The sequence below is a fragment of the Rana temporaria genome, chromosome 1, assembly GCF_905171775.1.
Source record: "Rana temporaria chromosome 1, aRanTem1.1, whole genome shotgun sequence".
NCBI lineage: Eukaryota > Metazoa > Chordata > Amphibia > Anura > Ranidae > Rana > Rana temporaria.
In genome coordinates, this window is record NC_053489.1 from 452,604,844 (window position 1) to 452,628,212 (window position 23,369).

Below are 23,369 nucleotides of genomic sequence, written 5' to 3' on the forward strand. Positions count from 1 at the left end.
CTCCTTTTCCACATACCTAAACATTTACTTGGCTCCATGTAACTGCTCCAGCACTGTCTTCGACAGAAGAAACTGAGGCAGTGGAGCCTTAGGTTCCTCCTGCCATGAGTCAAATGCCTGTGAGAAAGGAAAAGGGGCATGGCTTACTGGGGCTGTGTGTGTCTATGAATGCACACAGCCTGGCTAAAGACCCAACAGGAGCAAACATGCACAGGTGCCTCTTTAGCACTCAAGCCTTGCTACAGGAGGCACCTGAAGGAGAAAGAACCTGACAGTGCTGACAGGGACTGCCAAAAGAAGAGGAAAGTGACCTTTTATTGCAAAATTGTTGCACAGAGTAACACAAAATGTGCCTTTAGTAGCATTCTATGTTATTAGAAATAAAGTAAAGTAAAAAAAAAAATGCATCAAACATCCAATCATGTGAAGAAGAAGATTTTTCCCTGCACACGAGTGGATGCTTGACATCAACACAACTTATGTAATTTCTTCACACTCCTATAGAGTAATAGCTACTTACTGACAGTAGTGTTCATCAGCCTCCTCGTGGTACAAGCACTGACCATTAATACAGTAGTTGCTCATTTCTGGTGCACATTTTGATACCTTCAGTGTAAACCCATGTGGATTTTCAGTTGTTTTCACTGATAACAAAAAAAGCATTGTAAATAAACATGCAAACACAAATGTATTAACAGTACTATAAGAGTAAAATTTATTTTGACTGACTGTAATAATCCCCCATGCCCCATGCCAATATAAAATTTGGGGATGTTAGAAAATTCGTAAAGTGGTTCTAAAGTCTTAAGGTTTTTTTTGTTAAAATTGATGTTTTCTCTGCATTAAGGTAAACAAATCTAGGGCCAATGGCGCAACTGCTTTGTCTCAGCCAATCAAGAGGGAGAATATCGGATGGCTGAGACACTCATGGACATCGCTGGACAGTGAGGGACCTCAGGTAAGTTTTAGGGGGGCTGAGGGGGGCTGCTGCGCACAGAAGGCTTTTTATCTGAATGCATTGAATGCATTCAGATAAAAAAACTGACTTTACAATCCCTTTAATTCTAATTCAAAACACCTGGTACATTCCCTTCATGTCTAGGTGTATTTTTTTGGGCACAGATGTGCCATTATACACTAAACAATCAATAAACTTTTGCTGAAATGTATATCTATATGCACTAATGGATTGGCTTAGGCAGATAAACACTTGTTTCTGAGATGCTCTTGACGGGTTTTACTTCCTCTTTTGCTCTGTGCAAACCCTGTAAATGAAAAGCATAATGGGCTATAACGGCACATGGCCGATTACATCATCGGCGCACTACAAGTGAAATATCTCCTAAACGGCGCACGTTTAGGAGATATTTCCACTACCTATAGGTAAGCCTTATTCTACGCTTACCTATAGGTAAAAGTCAGCAGGGAGGGTGTACAACCACTTTAAGTCATTAATCTAACTTTACATTAATCATTAGTGTAACTTTACAAGGATATAATTAAAAGATATCATCTTTTCTTACCCATTTCAGTTGTACAGTTTTCTCCAGGTTTGCACAATGGTATAACTGTTGTCCCACAAACAAGCTGTAGCATATGAAAACCTATAAAAAGTAAAAGTGTTAAATTATTCGCTTATATATTGCAGCATATAAATATCACAATACATTGCATGTGACAAACAAAGTTATAAATTAAATTTAAAGTAGAACTGTATGGAAAACTTTTTTTTTCCATTTTGGATAGAACATGGGAGGGTTATAACCCCTGTTAGATTTTTTCGTGTCCCATTGGGTAGATTTATCTTAACTTCTTGTCTCATTGCCAAAACAGGAAGTGCAAGGAAATCCTTGCAAATTATGGAAATTCCTTGGGGACCCCCAGGTCACCAGAACTAGTGTCCCCATTGGGAGATTTCCCCTTTATTACTTTTCTGTTTTTTTTTACTTTCACTTTGAATTATAATGGTAAACAGGACAAATAGAGAGACAAATAATCTTCTTAATGGGGGCAAAGACAGCAATAATAAATGACAAACATTCTATCCCCTCTCTGCTCTGTCCAAAACAAACAAAAAAAAGTTTTGCCTTTAGTTATACGTTAATGACATATCACATTAATATAATATTTGTTTAATTTGGGACTTAGTTCAGTACTTAGCTCATTTCTGAAACCAATGTTGGTAAAAAAAATTAAATAAATAGCAGAAAACATGAACATAATCAGGGTTGTCCATGGTGACCAATCAAATCCCTTGTTTAATTTTGCCAGAGGATGTAATAAGACATCTGATTGGCCACAACAGACAACACCCCTGTAGTTGCAGTTTTCTTTTCAATTTTTCTTAATCAAAATCCCTTTTACTGCTAAGGCTTTAACTTACAGTAAACTAGGCTTCAGTAGTGGCAATAGGCCACATCTGATTTCAAATGACTTTGCTGGGCCACTGCCTTTGCAAAGTTTTACAGAAATATGTGTTGGGTATACAATATTGTTTTGCAGATTGATATTTTTATAGATTATGATAACAGTAAGCTTTTAGTACATGGGTCATTTACAAAAATTGCAATCAGTGATTCTTTCTTTGTCTTCAACTAAACCCAGTAATAAGAAACTTCCAATATATCCATGCAGTTGCCATTCAGACACTATACAGGTATACACCCCCATTTTCCATCTCCGCTATTCCAATACATTTTTAAATCTTGCCATGATGGGGCTGATTCTTCATGTGTTTGAGCCATCTACCTCTCTATGTCCTTCCATGTAAAACAAATGTCGAGAAGAACCACTTAAATTTAAAAGGGATGCCAATTATAAAGTGGAAGAGAAAGATATTTTAGATTAGGGCTGATGGTACAATTCTTTCGGAAAGCATTATTTGATTAGCATAGGCATAAAATACTAAAATGTATGGGAACAAAAAGCACAACATAAAAACAACATACAGTGTATAGTGAAACTCATTGTAACTGGTAAAGCCTGCCTTGCACACTGTGTACTGTACTTTTCTAGGCACTCTAGGAAACAGCAATTTGTTCTACATATATCAAACACTCTGTAGTTATTTGTAAAGTAATTTTGACTGTAAAGTCGGAAACTTGGTGTCAGCCTATAATGTGTAAGAAAATCAATATTTACCCTTGTAGAAAAGTTAATGATAGGATGTGGGAGTGGCACTGCTTTAATCATATTCTCAATACGCCTACCAGCGTAACAGAGTATCCAACAAACCAGGCAAACAAACATAGTTACTCTGCGCATAGTAAACTTTTTTTTTTTTTTTTTTAAAGAGAAGGATTAGCTAAAAATGCTATTTTTTTTTAAGACATAAAGCAAAGAGTTAATTATAGGTTGAAAGAGTGTCTGTTAGCAATTTAAATAACGATTCAGATAATTTGATAGGATATATTTGTGCACCCAATAGGTCTATTCTTAAAGAAATGTTGATGCAAGACACTGGATAGGATGGTGAATCTTTTGTTTCATAACTGTATTAGATTTGTTTGAGTAATGCACTTTGCTATAGAATGTTGGCAACTTTTAATAATTGTTCATAAATGTTTAAAGTGCACCTACAATACTTGTAAGATAACAGCAGTGATGATGTACAGGCAGCTTGTGATACCCCTAAATCCCTGTGATACAAAGCCCAGGTTATGTATCTGGCCTCAAAATCTACCAAAACAAAAATTAAGCTCTGCCCCTGCTGGTGCTAAAACCCGTCATCTGCCAAAGAACTGTTGTGTGCCAGAGCCACTACTGCCCCCTGAAGACAGGGCTTAGTGACAGAATGGACAATGATATCATTTTGACTCGAGCAAACGTCAAGTTTCCATGTAGAGCCTGGACCTATCAAATAGGTTCCACAGGAATAAGAGGGGCAATTTAAAGACTAAAACAAGTACCTGCAGATACAACTCTGAACCAATGCAAACACTCAATGTCTTTTTTGGCAACATATAATATGCTTTGTAAATTGCCCTATTCAATTTACTTGATTTGGGAAATTAGGGTTTGTGCATTTGAAATATTACACAGGATGCTTTTCCACAACTTATTTCATTTTGTCTGTGCTGGAAAAAAGGATAAATGAAGATTACACTTTTACGTTAAAAAGCCTTTAATGCTTTATCTATACTTAGTCAGGCAACTAACACTGAGCAGGTGTATCAAGTAGGTTAAAAGTTGTGAGTTACAAAAAATCATGCTCTTTCGGTGGCAGGGACAGTTCTCTGTCACATTTACATGGTCAAAAAGCACCCATGCAGCTAAAGCTTTATTGTTATGCTGTGACAACGAGATCAATAGTGGATGCTATGTAGATGTAATGGGTTTACTAAAACAAGTCAGAAGGTTATCAATGCTTAGCAAGCTAATAACCGGATGTGTTTATCCCAGGTAAACACTAGCTCCATGCTTTGTAACCAATAACATACTCTCCATAGTTACAATGCAAGATGTTTAGCATTAGTTTGTTTATGCATTAACTTTAAGTCGAAAATTTCCTTTGCCTCCTTTGTGTTGTTAAGCTACCCACAGACAATAGATCTGTCATCCAATTTATGCGATTCCTGTTCGGGTTTCAAATAAATTCCTTACATAACTTTGGCGCACCTCCAAATTAAAGCAATTCTCCAGTTTGAACATTTTGTTGAATAGGCAATTGTTTTTTAAAGTCAAGAACTGCACTGTGGGTCAGGCTGCCTTTATAGGTAAATGGTCAGTGTTAAAGAAATACTGTCACCTTGCCCATGCAAGGTAAAATGATTAGTATACTCACCTTATCGGCGATCCCTTGCAGCTCCTTCCTCCACTGATGCCAGCACTGAAATTCAAGGTATTGGCTTGTTTTGGTTACTAGGGGGAGCGGTGACATCACTACCTCTGCTTGGGCCCAGCAATTGACTGCTACAGATTAGTAATATCTATATTGACATACTCTTATCACTATGCCCTAAAGACCAGAATCATTCAATTGTGGTAACAGACAGTGGTTTTATTATTTAATGTTTTTTTTTAACCCTGGTCTCTTGACAAAAATTGTGTTCCTTCACAGTAGGATACATTTTTTTTCAGCAAAATTAATCTATTTATGGGGTTCTTAAAATTTGGTTGGTATTTATCTTAAACAATTATATTGTTTAAATCCTCACAATGTTAGGACCAGAATTGCTACAACAATTTGAAACGCTTTTTAAAACTTTATTTCTCAAAGCACGTAATAGAATGCAGAGTTACGCAAACTGTTAACTATATTAAGAAGTGTGTCATCATTTTTCACAACTCTAGGTAAAAGGTAAGATCAAAGTGAGAACCAAGCCCTATTTTTTCTACATCCGTGTTGATCTGTCAGCGCTTTAAAGCTTCCAACAATGAGAAATTGGGAGCTGTCAATGTAGCTTAGAGTTCACCTCCACCCCATACTCCCATATGCCTGTAAAGCCTGATATATCACATGACTGTATATCATGCACATGAACTTATTATATACAACCTGGAAGCATTATCGATCTCTGATGTTACATGACTTTTATCATATACCTGTAACTATCTATTGTGCTATAAATCATTTTGTAACTATAAAGTCACCTGAGTCTTACTTTTTCCTGAATGTTCGGACTTTGATTCACAACATTATTACAACACAGATTTAGGACCTTTAACAGCAATATAGTCCAAAGGGCAGTAGAGCTACGTTTAGCATGAAGATTGCAGGTTTTAAACAGTCATCTAATATTTTATTTTAATATATATATAATATATATATATAATTTTAAGTAATTGGCGAACAGTAAACATGTAAATGTTTTTCAAGTCGGCAGTCAATGGCATGAAAAGAGTACTTGATAGTAGTTGCCTGTTAAGTCCCATTATCCCACTTGTCCCTGGCACTCATCTCATCTCTTTTGACTCTGCCTAGATTAACTACGCTGTCTTTACATCTGAGGTTATTGGAAGTGATATACAAAAGCTCTGGTCAACTGGGACAGTGGGAAGGAGAGGTCTGGGAAAGCATTAGCTCAGTCACTGATTCAATGATTCAACAATTGTTAAAGTGATAGTAAAGGCTCAGTTTTGTGTTTTTTTTTTAAATAACAAACATGTTATGCTTACCTGCTCTGTGTAATAGTTTTGCACGGAGCAGCCCTGAGCCTCCTCTTTGCAGGTCCCCTGCCAGCACTCTGGACCCCTACCCCTTCACTGAGTGTGACTATAGCAAGCTATGAGTGTATTTGTGCATGTTCCCTCCAAAGCCGCCTCTGTGTGTCCATAAGATACACAGAGAGGGGTTGGCCTTGCCCCCCACGTCCTCTTAACTGGCTGTATTTGACAATGGCTTCTGCTGCCGTCTCTGGGCCAACGAGGAGGCCTAGAGCTGGGACAGCAGCTGCTCTCATGCACATTGCTGGATTTCAATGGACTGTTTAATGTTCTATAACAGACCAAAAAACATGCATGCAACATTTTTGTCAGAGCAGCACAACACATGTTAGTGCATTTCTGCACTGCAAGGTAAGTGTGCTGGGGTGCCATTCAGAATGAATGCCACTGCATTGCACCAATGTGTTACTGTGCGCTTTACCACATTGCAATGGTGTAAGTATGTTTCTTAGTTGAGGTTTCCTTTAAAGAGTGAATTTAAGACTGGATAAAAAAATGTAAATTAATTAGCTGTCATTTCTGGGTAGTAAATGACTTACATGGTGACAACAGTGACTACACAGTATTACAACATATTCCCAGAAATGTAGAATACAGTACACTTTTCTTAATGGAATGTCATTCTGAACAGAACAACAAACACTTGTGTGGTTTTGTGGAATGTAATTACAATAGCAGAGGATTACAGTTATTAGCACTGTTATAGAAAATCACTGATAAGACAAATCTTAGAATAGATGTCCCTCTTTGTCGTTTTTAAGAGGCCATGTGAGTATGATGATGACATGGCAGAAAGTTAATTGCACTACAGACGGACTGCTACAGCGTTTCATATAAATACAGTATATACAGTATTACGTACATAATTCTACAGTGTTGTGGCAAAGTGATGCTGGCAGCCGGGTAACCTGGTGAGATTTGGGTGCAGAATAGGAAGGTGATTTTACAGTTATGCAAAAATGTGGGGATGAGCAGAGAGATTTTTTTTTTGCAATATTGATTCTATGGCGAAATCGCCAATTTCAATACCAGCAAGATTTTGTAGGTGCAGAAAGTTATAATTTAGCTCACTGAACTGCTTAAGTGACATTTAAAAAAAAGGACTCCTTTTTATTCCTAAGCCCTGAGCAGTATTGCCCCTAGTCTAAAATCAGTGTTGCTGGGCCATAGTCAACACGAGTATGGATAGTTTTGCTTTCCCTTAAGCGTAGTGTTATTGTTTGTTTCTTCCTGATGCTGGAAAGTGCCCTAGGCAACAATGTTATAGGATCCATTAAGCGTAGCTATGAACATTTATGAATCCTTGGCCAATCACTAGAAGGTTTATTTGCCAGAGGTGCATGCTGGCTGGGGAAGGATATAAATATTTGGGAGTGACCTTGGAAACCTCTCTTGCCACCCAGGCTCTGCCTGGGGAAGATGTGTTGCTGTGTGTTCCTGTCCTGCTGCTTGGGGTGGATGTGCTATAGAGATACCCAAGCCTGTGGCCCAAATCTTCCTGCTAGAGGTAATATCCAGGGGATATGGAACAGGAAGGGTTAAAGATTTCTTCTGATGAAGATGGTCCTGGAGAGCTGGGTAGAAGCTCCTGCCAGTGGACATTGCAGGAAGTTCTGGGAACTCATCCAAGGTGTAAGTGTGCTGAACTGGCGCTGCTCTATATTACAGAGTGCAAGTCTAGGACCAAAAGGTCATTTTTTTCTGTATTGACGGTGAGTGGTGATAAACGTTTTGAGCATCTTTAGCTCTAATCCCCTTCTCCCTGAGTTTATTGGTCCTATATTAAACTCTGTTAAACCTTCTTAAAGTGACTAGCGCCCCATTTCTTCACACCTCTGTTAAAGACAAGAATCCAACCCTGAGGTGAAATACCCCACCAAACTGGGGGTAAGAGGGTGCTACTTTTATTTATGGAGAATAAGACTTGTTCTACTGTCTATAGGGATGGAGGCTGCAGTGCTGGAGCTGATGGAAGATACGTTTTTTTGAGCCCACTCCAGTTGGTTTCTAGTACCCATGCCAGGGTTATTACTTACCTGAACCAGATCGTGTTTGGATGCTTGGAGGATCTTTATGATTGACATACCCACGGTTTTCTAGGATCTTCAGTATTGGAGTAGTCGGTGGCCGATGAACATCTGGTCTTCCTGCCCTTTCCTAGGTTGACGACATCTGACTGCCTATGAGGCAGACTCCATTTTTTTCTGGACTTCCAGTGACATCTTTGTGGGACATCCCAAGCTCGATCGATCCACTGTCGTAAGACATTTGGGTCCATTGGTTGCAGTAAGCGCATATGTATTCCACCTCATATTTAAAGATTTCTGTTGGGAAGTTCCTTTCCATCTCATGACATATTCACCTTTTTTATATTTTGTTATGGACACTATATTACATTTTTGTTTATATTGTTCACTTTATTGATTCGTATTTCACATTTTGTTGTTGTGCAATTTTTGTCATTACATCTTTTGTGTCACATTATATGGTCACACCTCACTAGGTGCATATAGTTATTGCCATTGGGCTCACACATAGCGCTACATTACCATCCACTACTGTCTATAGTTGATTTCATTATTGCTTCCACTCTTTGTATGCCATTGTTACTGTCACTTTAAAAAAAAATTATATTACTGTTTTTCACTTTATTTATGTTTCTCCTGGAAAAGGTAAAATAATGAGGCTAATATGTGTTTAGGTACAACAAGAGGTCAGTGGTATTTAAAAGGAGCTTTCATAACCCTGCCAAAAAGCACCTTAATTTTGCTTTCTTTTTTTTTGCCAACATTTAAGGTCATTTGAAACTCTCAGAAAAATGCAACCCATTGATCTAAATTGAGCCATTGCACTTCTGCCCTGAAACCATAGTGGTGCCGGTACTTAAGGATTAAAACCAGGAGTGAGGAGGCGACAACTTCTCACTACCTGTCAAGCTCCCTCTGAAGAGCGATCAGCCACAGATCATTCTTTGGAGGGATGACACTTTTTTAAAGAGCCCTTAAAAATAATTCCAACATCTTGGTTTAAACCTTTTAGTCATTTTGAAAATCTTTAAGAGCATAAGCAGTTGTGTAGATCATACCAAGGTGAAAGTGATGCAACAACATTCTATTTATGAGTCACCTCTTACATCAAAAGTAAAAAAGACGAATTGTCAGGTTAATGATAAACTAAGGCAAGTTCTGCATTACCTTGGAAGAGCATTTTGCAATTATTTTAACAAGCTTGCTGTTCAAGTCTTGTTTTAATTTATATTTATGAAAACTTTTGTATATATTATTAATATGTAGCATATTTTAGCATAAACTATCCAAGTTTACGACCAAAAGGCCTGTTTCCTTAGGGCCAGTTTATACCAGATGCAGTTCCGTTTTTTCTGCACCGAAAACTGACCGGAAACTGACCGGAAACTGACTGCACTGCTGTGAACTAGAGCCATTGGAATACAGGGGAAAAAGTTCCCGGAAGATGAAAGGGAACTGCAATTTGCCATCAAAAAACGATAGCCACCAAGGCTGTAACTTTAGGTAAGTAGGGTTGGAAAGTGTTCTTAAAATGGAACTATGAGCAAAACAAAAAATACATAAATGATGCAGTCAGTCACCAGCAGTTTTTGTTTTTCTGAGTTTCCTTTTGTAACTTAGTTTTATTTTCAGTAGATCTGCCATTTTTCAACTTCCTTTAACAAGGTGAAGACATTGTTCTACAATGAGATTATACAACAGTGTTGTTGTCACCATGTGTGGCAGAGTAGTTCCGCAGTACAGTAGTTGGACATAATTTTTAAGCAAGAGAAAAACAAATTAAACCCACCTTTAGCTAATGTTTTTTAAATAGTTATAGCAACAGTCTTTTTTTAATTTCGATATACAGTAAAGGTTATAACACTATGAATATAAGCTGATATATAACCTGTCATTGGTATACAGTTTGTACCAGCCCTGTAACTGCCAAGTTTGATGGACAACTTGGCCTGTTGAAAGAAGTGGGGAAAAAAGTTAATCTACTGGCAGGATCAACAGGTAATAAAACATAAACTTTATAGGAGTTTTTTATAAACAAAATCATGTCTTTATGGACCTTGTTTGTGCACTGGTGCACAGTCACGTTGGAACAGAAAGAGGCCATCGCCAAACTGTTCCCACAAAGTTGTGAGCATAAAATTGTCCAAAATGTCTTGGTATGCTGATGCGCTAAGACAGGGGTAGGCAACTTCAGCCCTTCAGCTGTGGTGAAACTACAAATCCCATCGTGCCTCTGCCTCTACGAGTCATGCCTGTTATTGTTAGGGTCTTGCAATGTCTCATGGGACTCGTAGTTTCAAAACAGCTGGAGGGCTGAGGTTGCCTACCCCTGCCTTAAAAGTTCCCTTCGCTGGAACTAAGAGGCCAAGCCCAACCCCTGAAAAATCAACCCCACACCATTATTCCCCCTTAACCAAATGATTTCTACCAGTGCGTGTAAATGCAGATGTCCCAATACTTTAGGTAATATAATGTATACTATGGCCTCGTACACTCGATAGGTTAACCAGAGGACGACCGTTGTCCTAGGTTAACCTATGAAGCTGACTGATGGTCTGTCGTGCCTACACACCATCAGTTAAAAAAACTATCGCGTCAGAACGCGGTGACGTAAAACACAACGACGTGCTGAAAAAAACGAAGTTCAATGCTTCAATGATTCTGAGCATGCCTGGATTTTTAACCGATGGACGTGCCTACTAACGATCGTTTTTTTCCCATCGGCTAGGAATCCATAGGTTCATTTTAAAGCAAGTTGGCTTTTTTTTAACCTAAGGTTAAATAACCTATGGGGCCTACACACGATTGGTTTGGACCGATGAAAACGGTCCATCAGACCGTTGTCCTCTGGATAACCTATCGTGTGTACGAGGCCTTAGAGTGACACTACAAGGCCCTGCCATGGCCACCATGAAAAGGGAAGCAGATATGACACAGGGTTTGTGCAGAGCTCTGGATTATTAATTCTGAATGTAGAAAGCAGTTTTTTCAACTTTCTCTGGCTTTTGGTATTACTGGATTGAGTTCCGGAGTTTGGAGATTTCTAAGGGTTTTGGGAGGGGAGAAATCTCCAACCCAGTGTCCAGGTCTTGAAGACCAACTGGCTGTGAGAGCAGGTGTGCACAGCCCTTATAATGAAAGACTTGGGGATAGTTTGGTGCTCCCATTAAGAGACAGGTCTGCTTTGGTAAGGGGACAGGTGTAATCTCAAGCTAGGAAACAGGAAAACATCAGATGGGTACCAGGAGAGTCCCCTATTGAGAGGTCAGGGCTTGGGCCCTGCAGCAGGGAGCTGTCGGATATGGAAAGGACACATGTGAAAGGTTCATGGACTGTATTTAAGCACAGTAGGTACTGTGAACCGGTCTGAAGGACTAACTCTGCCCAGTTCAAGCTGCGGCCTGAGCAGCAGTCCTGCAAAAAAGAGCCAAGAGGCTAATCATTATTTTTTAGCATTTGTATCGATGGTGGAAGCCCCTGCATGGGCAACTGATTCTGTTGAACCTTAATTTTGTTCACCAAAACTGGGCCAGCAAGTCCTAAACAACAGTTTGTACTTGCATGGACTAAAAAAATCTTCTACCACTGAGCTAATTACCCCATATATCACAATAAATAAATACATATATATATATAGATAGATCTATATCAGTGGTTCTCAACCTGGGGGTCGGGACCCCCTCGGGGGTCAAATGACGATTTGCCAGGGGTCACCAAATCCTGGGCTGTTCCTGATGCCTGCGCTGCTCTCCCAGCCTTTTTGCAGCCACCCAGCCGGGCTGTTCCTAAAGCCCGCAGCCACCCATTCAGTTCACGGCATGGCTGGGGGCAGAGACTAGAAGTCAGCTGACTAGTGAGGAATGTGAAGTAGGAAAAGCTGGAGGAGACCCTATCTGCTGATTTCGGCATAGGTGTCACTGCTACGAGACACCAAAAAGTCGAAGACACAGTGAGTAACACTACCTGTGATTATAGTTGCCTTTATAAGTCCCCACTACAATTCTCAGATAAGCAGATGGCCTTGATCAAGAACACCTAAGTTGGTCAATCAGAAATCCCCCCCAGCACTGCCACTTATTCCAACTCTGCCCAGCACTGCCACTGATCCCACCCCCCACCAGAACTGCCACTCGTCCCATTCCCCCCCCCCCACCACCACCACCACCAAGTAGCAAGAGAAAGAATAAAAATAGAGAATACATGGAAGGGAGAGGAAAAGAGTGAGTGGAACAAAGAAAAAAGAGAGAAAGAATAAGAGAAAGAACAAAAAAGACGGCTAGAGAGAGGGAAGGGGGGGGGAGGGGCAAAACAAGAAATTAGGATAGCGAGAGATAAAAGGGAAAGAAAGGAGAACAAAGAGAAACAGTGGCACATCCTAAAATGTACCAGCAGGGGGTTTAATACTGTACGAGTGGAAGGGACTCAGGGAGCCCTAAATGTCTGTGGGTTATGGGTGCAAATTACTTGTCTTGCCTTGGGTGCTGACAACCCAGGCTACGAAAATAATTTTACTGTTAGGAGTCCCCACAACTTGGGAAATTTTATCAAGGGGTCACGGCACTAGTAAGGTTGAGAACCACTGATCTATATAGATATGTATCTATATAGATCTATCTATATATAGATCTAGATAGATAGATAGATAGATAGATAGATAGATAGATAGATAGATAGATAGATAGATAGAGATATATATATATATATATATATATATATATATATATATATATATATAGATATATATATATATATATATATATATATATATATATATATATATATATATATATTACCAGCTACTTTTCTCAAATTTGTATTATAATTATTTTATGTTGTCTGTCTATGACATTTTTGACACAGGTTTTTAAGCTGTGTTGTATCTTTGTATTCAGTGCCTAAATGTTCTGTTGCTAGGTGCCATGGCTCCCTAACTTTTTTGAATAACACAGGTATACAGAACACTGGAATTCACATGGGATATCTTGTTCTAAAATTATGAAAGGCAAATAATAGGGTAATTACAGGAACAATTGTAGAGATTTCTGTTGGTATGCGAATAAGGGCACCAGCCAAGGAAACAGAAACTGGCCTATATCATGCATAATAAGGGTTTGGTTAGTGATGAAATTTGCAACCTGTAATTAAATACGACAGTGTCCAAAAATGTAGCCAGGTTTAGTAATCAAGCTAATTCAGGTTCCCAGACACTTTGGTCATTAACCCTTTGATTTTGCATTGCAAGTATTACCACCCCCCCCCCCCCCTGTTGTTATTAGTTGAAGTGTTGTAGTTCTGAAAGCCTGAGTGACCAACATAAAAAGAAATAGATGACAAGTATGTGCATGCCTTCATTTATTTAAGGCACTGTTTAAATCACCTGCATGCCATTTTTAAATAGCTTTATTACAACCCAGACTGCAGTTTCCTGTTCATTTTCAGTTGCTGGTAACTTAGCTCAGTTTTGTTCCTTTATTGTACCGAGGAATGTGAGATAAACAGGGCACTCCTGGATTTTACCCACCTGCAATTCGCATAGATCTGATTACAGGCATTTTCTGGATATGCCTCCTTATCTATATGAGGACTGTAAATGCAGGGGCACGCAACGCCTAAATTACATCATACACCTTTACTGATGCTGTAGCAACTTGAAGGTAGATTGATCTTTCAAAAACGCAAACAATTCATTAAATAGGCTGTAAATACTTTTATGTGGTTTAGATTGTTAAACCCCTATCTAGGTCTGATTATCATACCTCTCTGTAGGAATGAACCCATACAGGTAATGCAAGAATTAGCAGTCGTGACAAGTTTCAAAGTCAAAACTGACTGTCAACTGCGGGGAATAGATAACAGAATGTGGAATATCTTTTTCAACAATGTTAATGCAGTTTGCTAGAAAGTTGCCCTTTGTCACAAGTAAATTCACAGTAGTTTAAAGCCAGCCATAAATGGATTGAAACTCAGCCGGCTCAGCAGGGATCGGGCGAATTTCGATCTTTCAATTGACTTCTGTGCAACCAGCCTGTTGGAAATTTTTCGCTCAATCAGTGCCGCCAGCTATAGCTGGATGTGCTGATGAGTGTATGCTGACAGTGGGGAAGCCTCCACGTTGTCAGAATACAATTGCTCCATGGGAGGAGTCCCGCATCCACACACTTAGGGGCAGATCCACAAAGCGAGTATGCCGGCGTATCTACTGATACGCCGGTGTACTTTAAAATTTCCCGCGTCGTATCTTTGTTTTGAATCCTCAAAACAAGATACGACGGCATCTGGGTTCGATCCGACAGGCGTACGTCTTCGTACGCCTTCGGATCTAAGATGCAATTCTTCGGCGTCCGCTGGGTGGCGTTCCCGTCGTAATCCGCGTTGAGTATGCAAATTAGCTATTTCCGACGATCCACAAACGTACGAGCTGCCGTCGCATTCTTTTACGTCGTCTCTAGTCGGCTTTTTCCGGCGTATAGTTAAAGCTGCTGTTTGGTGGCGTATAGTTAAACCTGCTATGTTAAGTATGGCCGTCGTTCCCGCGTTTAATTCGAATTTTCTCCTTGCGACGTCATTTAGCGCAATGCACGGCGGAAAATTTAGGGACGGCGCATGCGCAGTTCGTTTGGCACAGGGACGCGCTTTATTTAAATGAAACACGCCCCCCTACTCGCCGATTTGAATTAGGCGCCATTACGCCGCAAGAGATACACTACGCCGCCGTAACTTACGGCACAAATTCTTCCAGGATTCAAACCAAAAAAAGTAATTTACGCCGGCATAGCGTATCTCAGACTAGCCCAATAAGGATTTACCCACTTCCTGACCCGGGCATTTTTTTTCCAATGTGGCACTGCATTGCTTTAACTGACAATTGCGTAGTCATGGGACGCTGTACCCGAACAGAATTGGTGTCCTTTTTCCCTACAAATAGAGCTATCTTTTGGTGGTATTTTATCACCTCTGCGGTTTTTATTTTTTGCACTATAAACAAAAAAAGGGCAACAATTTTGAAAAAATAAAAAACAATATTTTTAACATTTTGTGCTATAATAAATATCCAAAAAATAAAAAATTCTTTATCAGTTTAGGCCAATATGTATTCTTCTACATATTTATGGTAAAAAAAAAAATCGCAATAAGTTTATATTGATTGGTTTGGCAAAAGTTATAGCGTCTCCAAAAACGGGGATGTATTTATGGCATTTTTTTTTTTTACTAGTAATGCCGATGAACAGCGTTTTTTTGTGGGACTACGACATTGCGGCAGACAGATCGGACAATTTTGACACTTTTTTGGGAGCATTGACATTTATGCAGCGATCAGAGCTAAAAAATAGCCACTGATTACTGTATAAATGTCACTGGCAGGGAACAGGTTAACACTAGGGGGTGATCAAGGGGTTAAGTGTGTCCTAGGGAGGTGTTTCTAAATGTAGGGCAAGTGGCCTGACGAGGAGTAAAGAAAGATCGCTGTTCCTGATCAGTAGGAACAGCAGATCTCTCTCTACTTCCCTGACAGAACAGGGATCTGTATGTTTACATTGACAGATCCCCAGTCTGGCTCTCTGAGAAGCGATCGCGGGTTGCCGGCGGACATTGCGGCTGCCATGCATGCGCACCCCCTATAGCCCTTAAAGCGGCCGCCGTACACCTACGGTGATTTACGCAGAGGAGCCAACCTTTTACCGTATAACAACGGCAGCTGATCCCCAAGTAGGTAATCATGTATGGCCAGTCTAAAGCCTATAACACATGGCCCATATTGTCGGATGGCATTGGCTGGTTCAATAGCAACCGGCCGACATGTACTGCAGCTGGAACTACAAAAGCCAACCATTCAGCTGGCTTCTGTAGATGGGGCATGACCAAAAAGGGTCTGACAATTAGGTCCCAATCAGCGCTCTAAGCCAATGGCTGAAAGCACAGACCAGAGTGTTCTAGCGGGATGGTGGGGGTGTCCCCCTTTCAGAACACAATAGCACAGCAGGGGATATTGCTGTACTAACATCACATGGTTAGTACTGAGGCTCCTACGGAGCTGTCAGTTTTTTTAATTCAGCCCTGCTGGATTGAATGAAAAAAAATAATAATAGTGTATACTAGGCTTTAGTGCCTAGATTCACACATATAAATCTATGCTGTATTTGAGTATGGTATTGCCACAGTCTGATCAGAGTGAAGTGGTACTTCTCCTTCCTTCCTGATTTGTTTATATAGGCAGAGTGTAGTTTCAATTAGAGAGAGATGATCTAAAAGCAGTTTATGCTTAGATCCCTTTGAAAAATAAATAAATAAAGGTTTTATATAAAGAAAATGAAAATTCAATTCATAGTAAAATAAAACATGTAAAGAAACAGTACAAAAACAATACTACCGTAAATACACCAACAATCCCATGCATTCTAAATAAGGAAAAAGCAACTCAATGAGTACAAAATTAAATGTTCTGCGTCAGAAAAAAAAAGATTCCAATAGTGAATTTAGCAGTTTTGCAGCAAAATCTATTTCCCCAAATTCCTAGTGATAATATATGAAAAAAAAATGATTTCTAAATTCCATATTTTGTATAATTTTTTTATATATAATTATAATTATATATAATTGTATATTTTTTATTTAAAATGTTCATATATTTTTCTAATATATACATACATGAAACAGGTATATTTTCTGATTCAATATGCAGATTCAATGCCTTGCTTATAGTAATGCACAGTGGGCCAGATTCAGGTACCGCTGCACACTTCATACGGAGGCGCAGCGTCCCGTTTTTTGCCCTGAGCCCCCACAAATTATCTGCGTTACGCTTCATTCACGAAGCAGTAGCCACGTAATTTGCGTGGGCGCTCCTCAAAAATGCCCGGCGTAAGGGCGCGTAATTTAAATGATCCCGTAGGGGGCGTGGATCATTTAAATTAGGCGCGTTCCCGCGCCGAACGTAGTGCGCATGCTCCGTCGGGAAACTTTCCCGACGTGCATTGCGGCAACTGACGTCGCAAGGACGTCATTTGCTTCAAAGTGAACGTAGGTGGCGTCCAGCGCCATTCATGATTCACTTACGCAAACGACGTAAAATGTAAACTTCGCGACGCGGGAACGACGGGTATACGTAGCATTGGCTGCCCCTGCTAATAGCAGGAGCAGCCTTACGCGAAACCCGACGAACGGAAACTTTGCATACTATACGCTGACCACTACGGGAACGCCCCCTAGCGGCCATCGTAAGAATGCAGCCTACGATATGACTGGCATAAGAGCCTTATGCTAGTCATATCTTAGGCTGCAGTCGGCGTAACGAGGTTCCTGAATCAGGAGCATTCGAAACGCCAGCGCAAGTAAGCAATTGCGCTGCGTAACTATGGTTACGCAGACGCAATTGCTTTTTGAATCTGGGCCAGTGATTGTACTTGACTGCAACTCTCAGTACTGGTCTATATAAGTCATGTCTGGCCTGACTAAAAAAAAAATTTAAAAACTTTCTATAATGCTAACTGAGCTTATCTCAGCAGCCATTAAGCAGGGATTCTGATCACATTCCCTGACAAGAAAATGGCCAGCAGAGAGGACATTTATAAATCTGTGTACAAAATACAACTAAGGCAATATGATAAAGCAACATGTGAAAATCATGTCAAAAATGACTTTCAGATAGACATTACACTAAAAAGAAGTGGTATTTAGCGAAAAATACAAATTTTGTTTATATGCTGCACCCATTTTTTTTTTTTTATTGCATCACAGGCTTATCCCAGACATGTAGAAAAATGACACCTAGTTTAAGAATGCACAGAATAAGAATGTATGGGAAGCAAGACTTGACACCTTTGTCAAGCACTGTCATGCCTCAGAAAATATTTAGTCGTGAATGGACATCACAGTATTGTGTAATGTGTGTGCACGCTTTTAGGAGGCGTCAAATGACACTGATAGATCACTTTTTTTGTTTAGGTTTTATGAGTTATACCTTCGTCAACTTGTCATTTTCAACCTAACCAGCTTTGTTTCTAAGCTACTTTGTTGCTATGAAACATTGCTATAATGTTTCTCTATTTGAATTGCAGATACTTTTACAGTCACACGGTATACAAGCACATCTGTCCTTGCACATTGGAACTTGAAATGCAACGTCCCTGGTAGGCAAATACATTTAGTGGCTTCCCCGCATTCCTTTGCACCCTATTCAAGTCATAAGCATGGAGATTTACTAAAGGAGTAGAGAATGCTAACTTTGCATAGTAAATGTTTATGAATATATTAAGATGTGTTCACACTGAGCATTCAGTCATGTGCAAAGAAAAAAAAGTTTAACTCGTATATGATTGGGTGATTAAAATAAATACAGCGTCACCTTGTCTGTTAAAGCCGGTTCACACAGGGGCGACTTGGGATCCGACTTCAAGTTGCCCCAAGTCGCACGACATGTCAAATTACATTGAAGTGAATGGGAGCCATCTTAGAGCCGGTTCACACTGGGGCGACTCGTCAGGCGACGAAGCCGCCTGACAAGTCGCGTCCCATTCTAGTGAATAGAACCGTTCTAATAGGAGCGACGCAAGTCGCTCCGACTTAGAAAAAGGTTCTTGTACTACTTCAGGGGCGACCCGGGGCGACCTGCATTGACTTCTATACAGAAGTCATTTTGCAAGTCGCCTTAGATGTCGTCTTCATGTTGCCTGGCCGAGTCGCCCCCCAAGTCGTGCCGCCCCTGTGTGAACCGGCTCTGAATGTACACTACTAAAGTCGCTCCGACTTCAGAAAAGGTTCCTGTACTACTTCAATCCAACTTCTAGGTGACTTGTACCCATTGATTTTAATCGAAGTCGCCTCCAAGTCGGATCCCCTGTCTTAACTGAAGCAACTTTCCAGGAAGTAAAAATAGTTTTCTGGGCAAACCCCTCCCTCCCATAGAGCTGATTACTCTTTGATTGGAAAAGTCCCCTGTCCTAGAGGCGACTTCAAGTCGCTCCAAGTCGCGCTGTGGTTCACGCTCAAGTCGCGCTGAGGTCACCACGCAAAGTTGTGCTGCCCCTGTGTGAACCGGCTCTAAAGCAAACACTGTCTTTGCAAAGTAAAATATTTGAGATTGATATATATATATATATATATATATATGCAAACACACAAAAAGCACAACAATTGCTTTCAGATTGCGCCACAGACCAAAGTTCAAAATAATTTTATATGTTGTAGGTGGCCATACATGTTCCATTCAAACGGAACAATTTATTTCCGATACGAAAAAACAAAGGAATCAGACATGAGCGAGACAAAAATGGCACCTAAAAGTGAACAATAGTGGTTTTGATTGACCCAAGCCTATTGGTAATATCAGAGAAAAGGATCATACAAAATCATTCAATGGCTTTTTTCCTGCCCATGAATCATTTATGATCACTCTACATGTAAGGTAAAAAAAACAAGACCTATAGATCAACCACGTACGATCAAATTTATTCTGCCACAACCAATCAAATTGGGCAGAAATAAACCAGCACTATATGTGGTTCACCGCTCGGCCATGCCATTTTCGTCTTGCTCAATCACTGTCCAATTCAGTCATTTTGTTGAATCGGACATCAATCAATCATTCAGTTTTATTGCAGCATGTATGTTTTATTTGCAAAGAATAAGAGGAAGTTGTTATGCTTTTAAGCAATACAGTATTAAGCTGACTATAGACTTGGTTTGAAGGCTAGACACGTTAGCTGGATCTGACTATTGTATCTGAGCATTTTTTTATGTAACGATATACAGGATGGTGTCGACCTGATAAAAAATGCTAGTTTTCTGGCTGCCTTTGGCTTCACTCAATGACTCAGAGGAAACATGTGGCAAGTATCATTCTGTCACTGATACTTGTTCAGTGACAGACAAAGTATTGAAGCATAGCAACTAGCATTTAAAGAAAGTTACGTCAGCAATGACAGCTTCCATATTTCTCTCAGTTACAGGTTAGTCCATAACTACATGTGTTTGTATAGTGGGAGCTTGAATATTCATGCACTGTACTCTTAGTGCAAATCGTACCTTTTTACAATAAAGCAGCCTCATTCCCCTTTTCCTAATACAGTAGTATTATTAGCACTAATATTACTACTACTACTGAGTTAGCAAAAAGGGAAAGTGGCGCTATACTGTCATGAAAGGTTATGTGCATTTGATGCTAAAGTTACTGAAATACCAGAACACTTTGCCAAAGTCACTACTGAACTGAGTATCTGACAAGGACTATATTATTTTAGCTATTATAAAAAAAAAAAACATATATTCCAGTTTCTGTAGGTACACACATTGTGCATACAGAACTTCCGTACATAATAATGAAATTGTTAACATTCATGGAGAAATAAGTCTTAAATGCACCGATCATAAATAGTAGGTATAACACTTAAACTATTGCAAATACTAATTGTGCCTTATTATTATTTAAAGAGTTGTGCTTTTAATTGTTCTCTGCTTTAAAATGACAGAATATGACATTGGATTAGACCTCTTTTTAATGTTAATAATTGTTATGGTTTTTACATGTATGTGATATTATAATCAATTTTTATTCTGTACCTTAGTCATAATTTTTATTCTAAAAAATTAAGTTAATTTTATGTACATGTTTTAAATTAATGGCGCTCACCAGGTATGGTGGCATTCTACGGTTTATGACAAAAGGAATATAAACGTATAAAAGTCAGCTGTCAGGTGCATTGCATACTTACTAAGGAAAATGATGACACTGGATATCCTCCTGAAACAATCCATGCCGTCAGCTGATGGGAAGAGGCTGAAAACCCTTGAGTCAGTCTGTTCTTGGCTGGCAGTAAAGGAGTTGGGAGAGCCTGTGGATGAAGCAGTGCTACAGAGCTCAGAGGAATGACTAATCAGACTCAATGTTCAGGCAGGTTTCCCTCTCACCCTGGAATGCTACTCTCAGTTCTGCTGTGACCTCTGAGCCGCAGAGTCATTTATACAACCAGTCCTGGTTTGGCTCCAGTTCCAGTGCAGACGTACAAACAATGAGGGAGGAGATTTTTTTTTTCTTTTTTCTTTTTTTTTTTTCAGCCCACCAGCGGAAGTTTCCTAAGTTATGGAGTAAACCTCTTGATAACACATGTTTTTGCTGAGAGCAATAAAATTTTGACAGGGCGGTGGGCGGTTGCAGGTAGTGAGAAATATGCTTCTTCTCTTCTTCCTCATCCTCTTCTATGACTATTCACACCCAGTCTTAGATTGAAAGTCTCACCCATATCACTGGCTTTATTAACTTTTTCCTACCCAGCACTAAATGAGTTTTTTCCCACTAACGTTTCAAGCATTATTTTATTGTATATGCCTAGTTACTACAGATAATGACGTACATCAAAATCATCAGTTGTTAATGAGCTGTCTGGAAAATTAAATTAAGTCATTTAAAGTGGAGGTTCACCCTAAAAAACAAGTTTCTACCATGCCATCCAGCATACTAGCGTGAGCTACAGTATGCCTTTATTTTTATTTTTTGCGCCGTACTCACAGTTTAATCCATTAGTTTAGTTTCAGACTCCCCGTGGGGAGTAGGCGTTCCTATGCAGAGGGGAACATGATTGACAGCTGGCTATGGCGCGTCACGCTTTCCGAATATAGCCGGAGTAGGACTCGGCTCTTCACGGCGCTATACGGCGCCAGCGCACAGACTAGGAGCTGACTGTGCAGGCGCCGTGAAGAGCCAAGTCCTATTTCGGCTATTTTCGGGAAGCGTGACGCGCCATAGCCGGCCGTCAATCATGTTCCCCTCTGCATAGAAACGCCTACTTAACTAATGAAACTTAACTAATGGATTAAACTGTGAGTGCGGCGCAAAAAATAAAATAAAGGCATACTGTAGCTCGCGCTAGTATGCTGGATGGCATGGTAGAATTTATTTTTTATTTTTTTAGGGTGAACCCCCGCTTTAAGGAGTATGTCATATTGGATAAAAAACAATCGAAAATAAACTGCGTTTATGATAAACAGAAACAAAAATTGCAGCTGCAACAATCAAGTTAGATACGATCACAAAAATGAAATAGGAGAACAAGTATGTTGCATTTAAATGAAATAAACAGTAAATAAATAATATAAACAAGTAAGTCCAAGAGTCACAAACGTGACACAATAGTGAAAGTTTGTTGTGTCACCAACTTCCTCCACCTTCTGCGGCCACCACCAAAAAAATACGATGTGCTCTTACCAAAGAGCGTTGACCACCTATCACGGGGGGGTAAACATAGGCTTGTATGTCTGGAAACACTCCACGTCTGTAAAGAGGTCCACTTAACAGCAACTTCAATCCACCACCAGGGAAAACATCAGGTTTCTATTACTCCAACCGTAATATCGGGTCATATACGCCAAATGAGAGACAAACGCCACAATAGTGTAAAACCTTTTTTACCAGGATTTAATGAAGGCACTTACATGAAAAGACAATTAAAACAGCATGTACTGGACACAGTGGTTTCAGAGGAAAATTTTCCAAACGCGATGAAAGGAAATGGCGCTGTCGCTCGACCGGTTTCGTCGCTAATGGGACTTCTTCCGGAGCAAGGAAGGTTTTACACTATTGTGGCGTTTGTCTCTCTATTGGGGTATATGACCTGATGTCACAGTTGGAGTAAAAGAAACCTGATGTTTTGCCCCATGGTGAATTGAAGTTTCAGTTGAGTGGACCTCTTTACAGACATGGAGTGTTTCCAGACATACAAGCCTATGTTGACCCCCCATAATAGGTAGTTAACGTTCTTTGGTAAGGGCACATCCTATTTTTTTGGTGGTGGTCGCACAAGGTGGAGGAAGTTGGTGACACAACATTCAAACTTTCACTATTGTGTCACACTTGTGACTCTTGGACTCACTTGTTTATATTATTTATTTACTATTTATTTCATTTAAGCGCAACATACTTGTTCACCTATTTCATATTAGATAAGCATGCATATCTGTGTGTTTTGAGACATTCCAGGCATCGACATCATCTATTCATATAAACAGTAGCCATGAACTTGACAAATCCTGAATGTTAGATACTAAAGCCTTGTACACACAATGATGCAAGTCTCAAATGCTAGTCTCATATTGAAAATAGAGAGGTTGCTAAAATTCTCGTACGATAGAATACAACTTTGCAAGTGAGTAATGTGTTGTATTGTATTGTAATGTATTCTGACGTTT

General features: G+C 39.7%; 1 protein-coding gene across 1 annotated transcript in view; it reads right to left on the reverse strand.

The window, feature by feature from the left end:
* Positions 1 to 21,342, reverse strand: part of EREG (epiregulin) — a 28,249-nt gene extending 6,907 nt beyond the window's left edge. Inside the window, exons 1-3 of the mRNA XM_040327740.1 lie at positions 20,900 to 21,342; positions 1,524 to 1,604; positions 521 to 644 (exon numbers count right to left, since the gene is read on the reverse strand). Of these exons, the coding sequence (XP_040183674.1) occupies positions 521 to 644; positions 1,524 to 1,604; positions 20,900 to 20,942 (248 nt within the window). The 5' untranslated portion in view covers positions 20,943 to 21,342. The remainder of the gene's footprint in view (positions 1 to 520; positions 645 to 1,523; positions 1,605 to 20,899) is intronic.
* Positions 21,343 to 23,369: the final 2,027 nt, after the last annotated feature.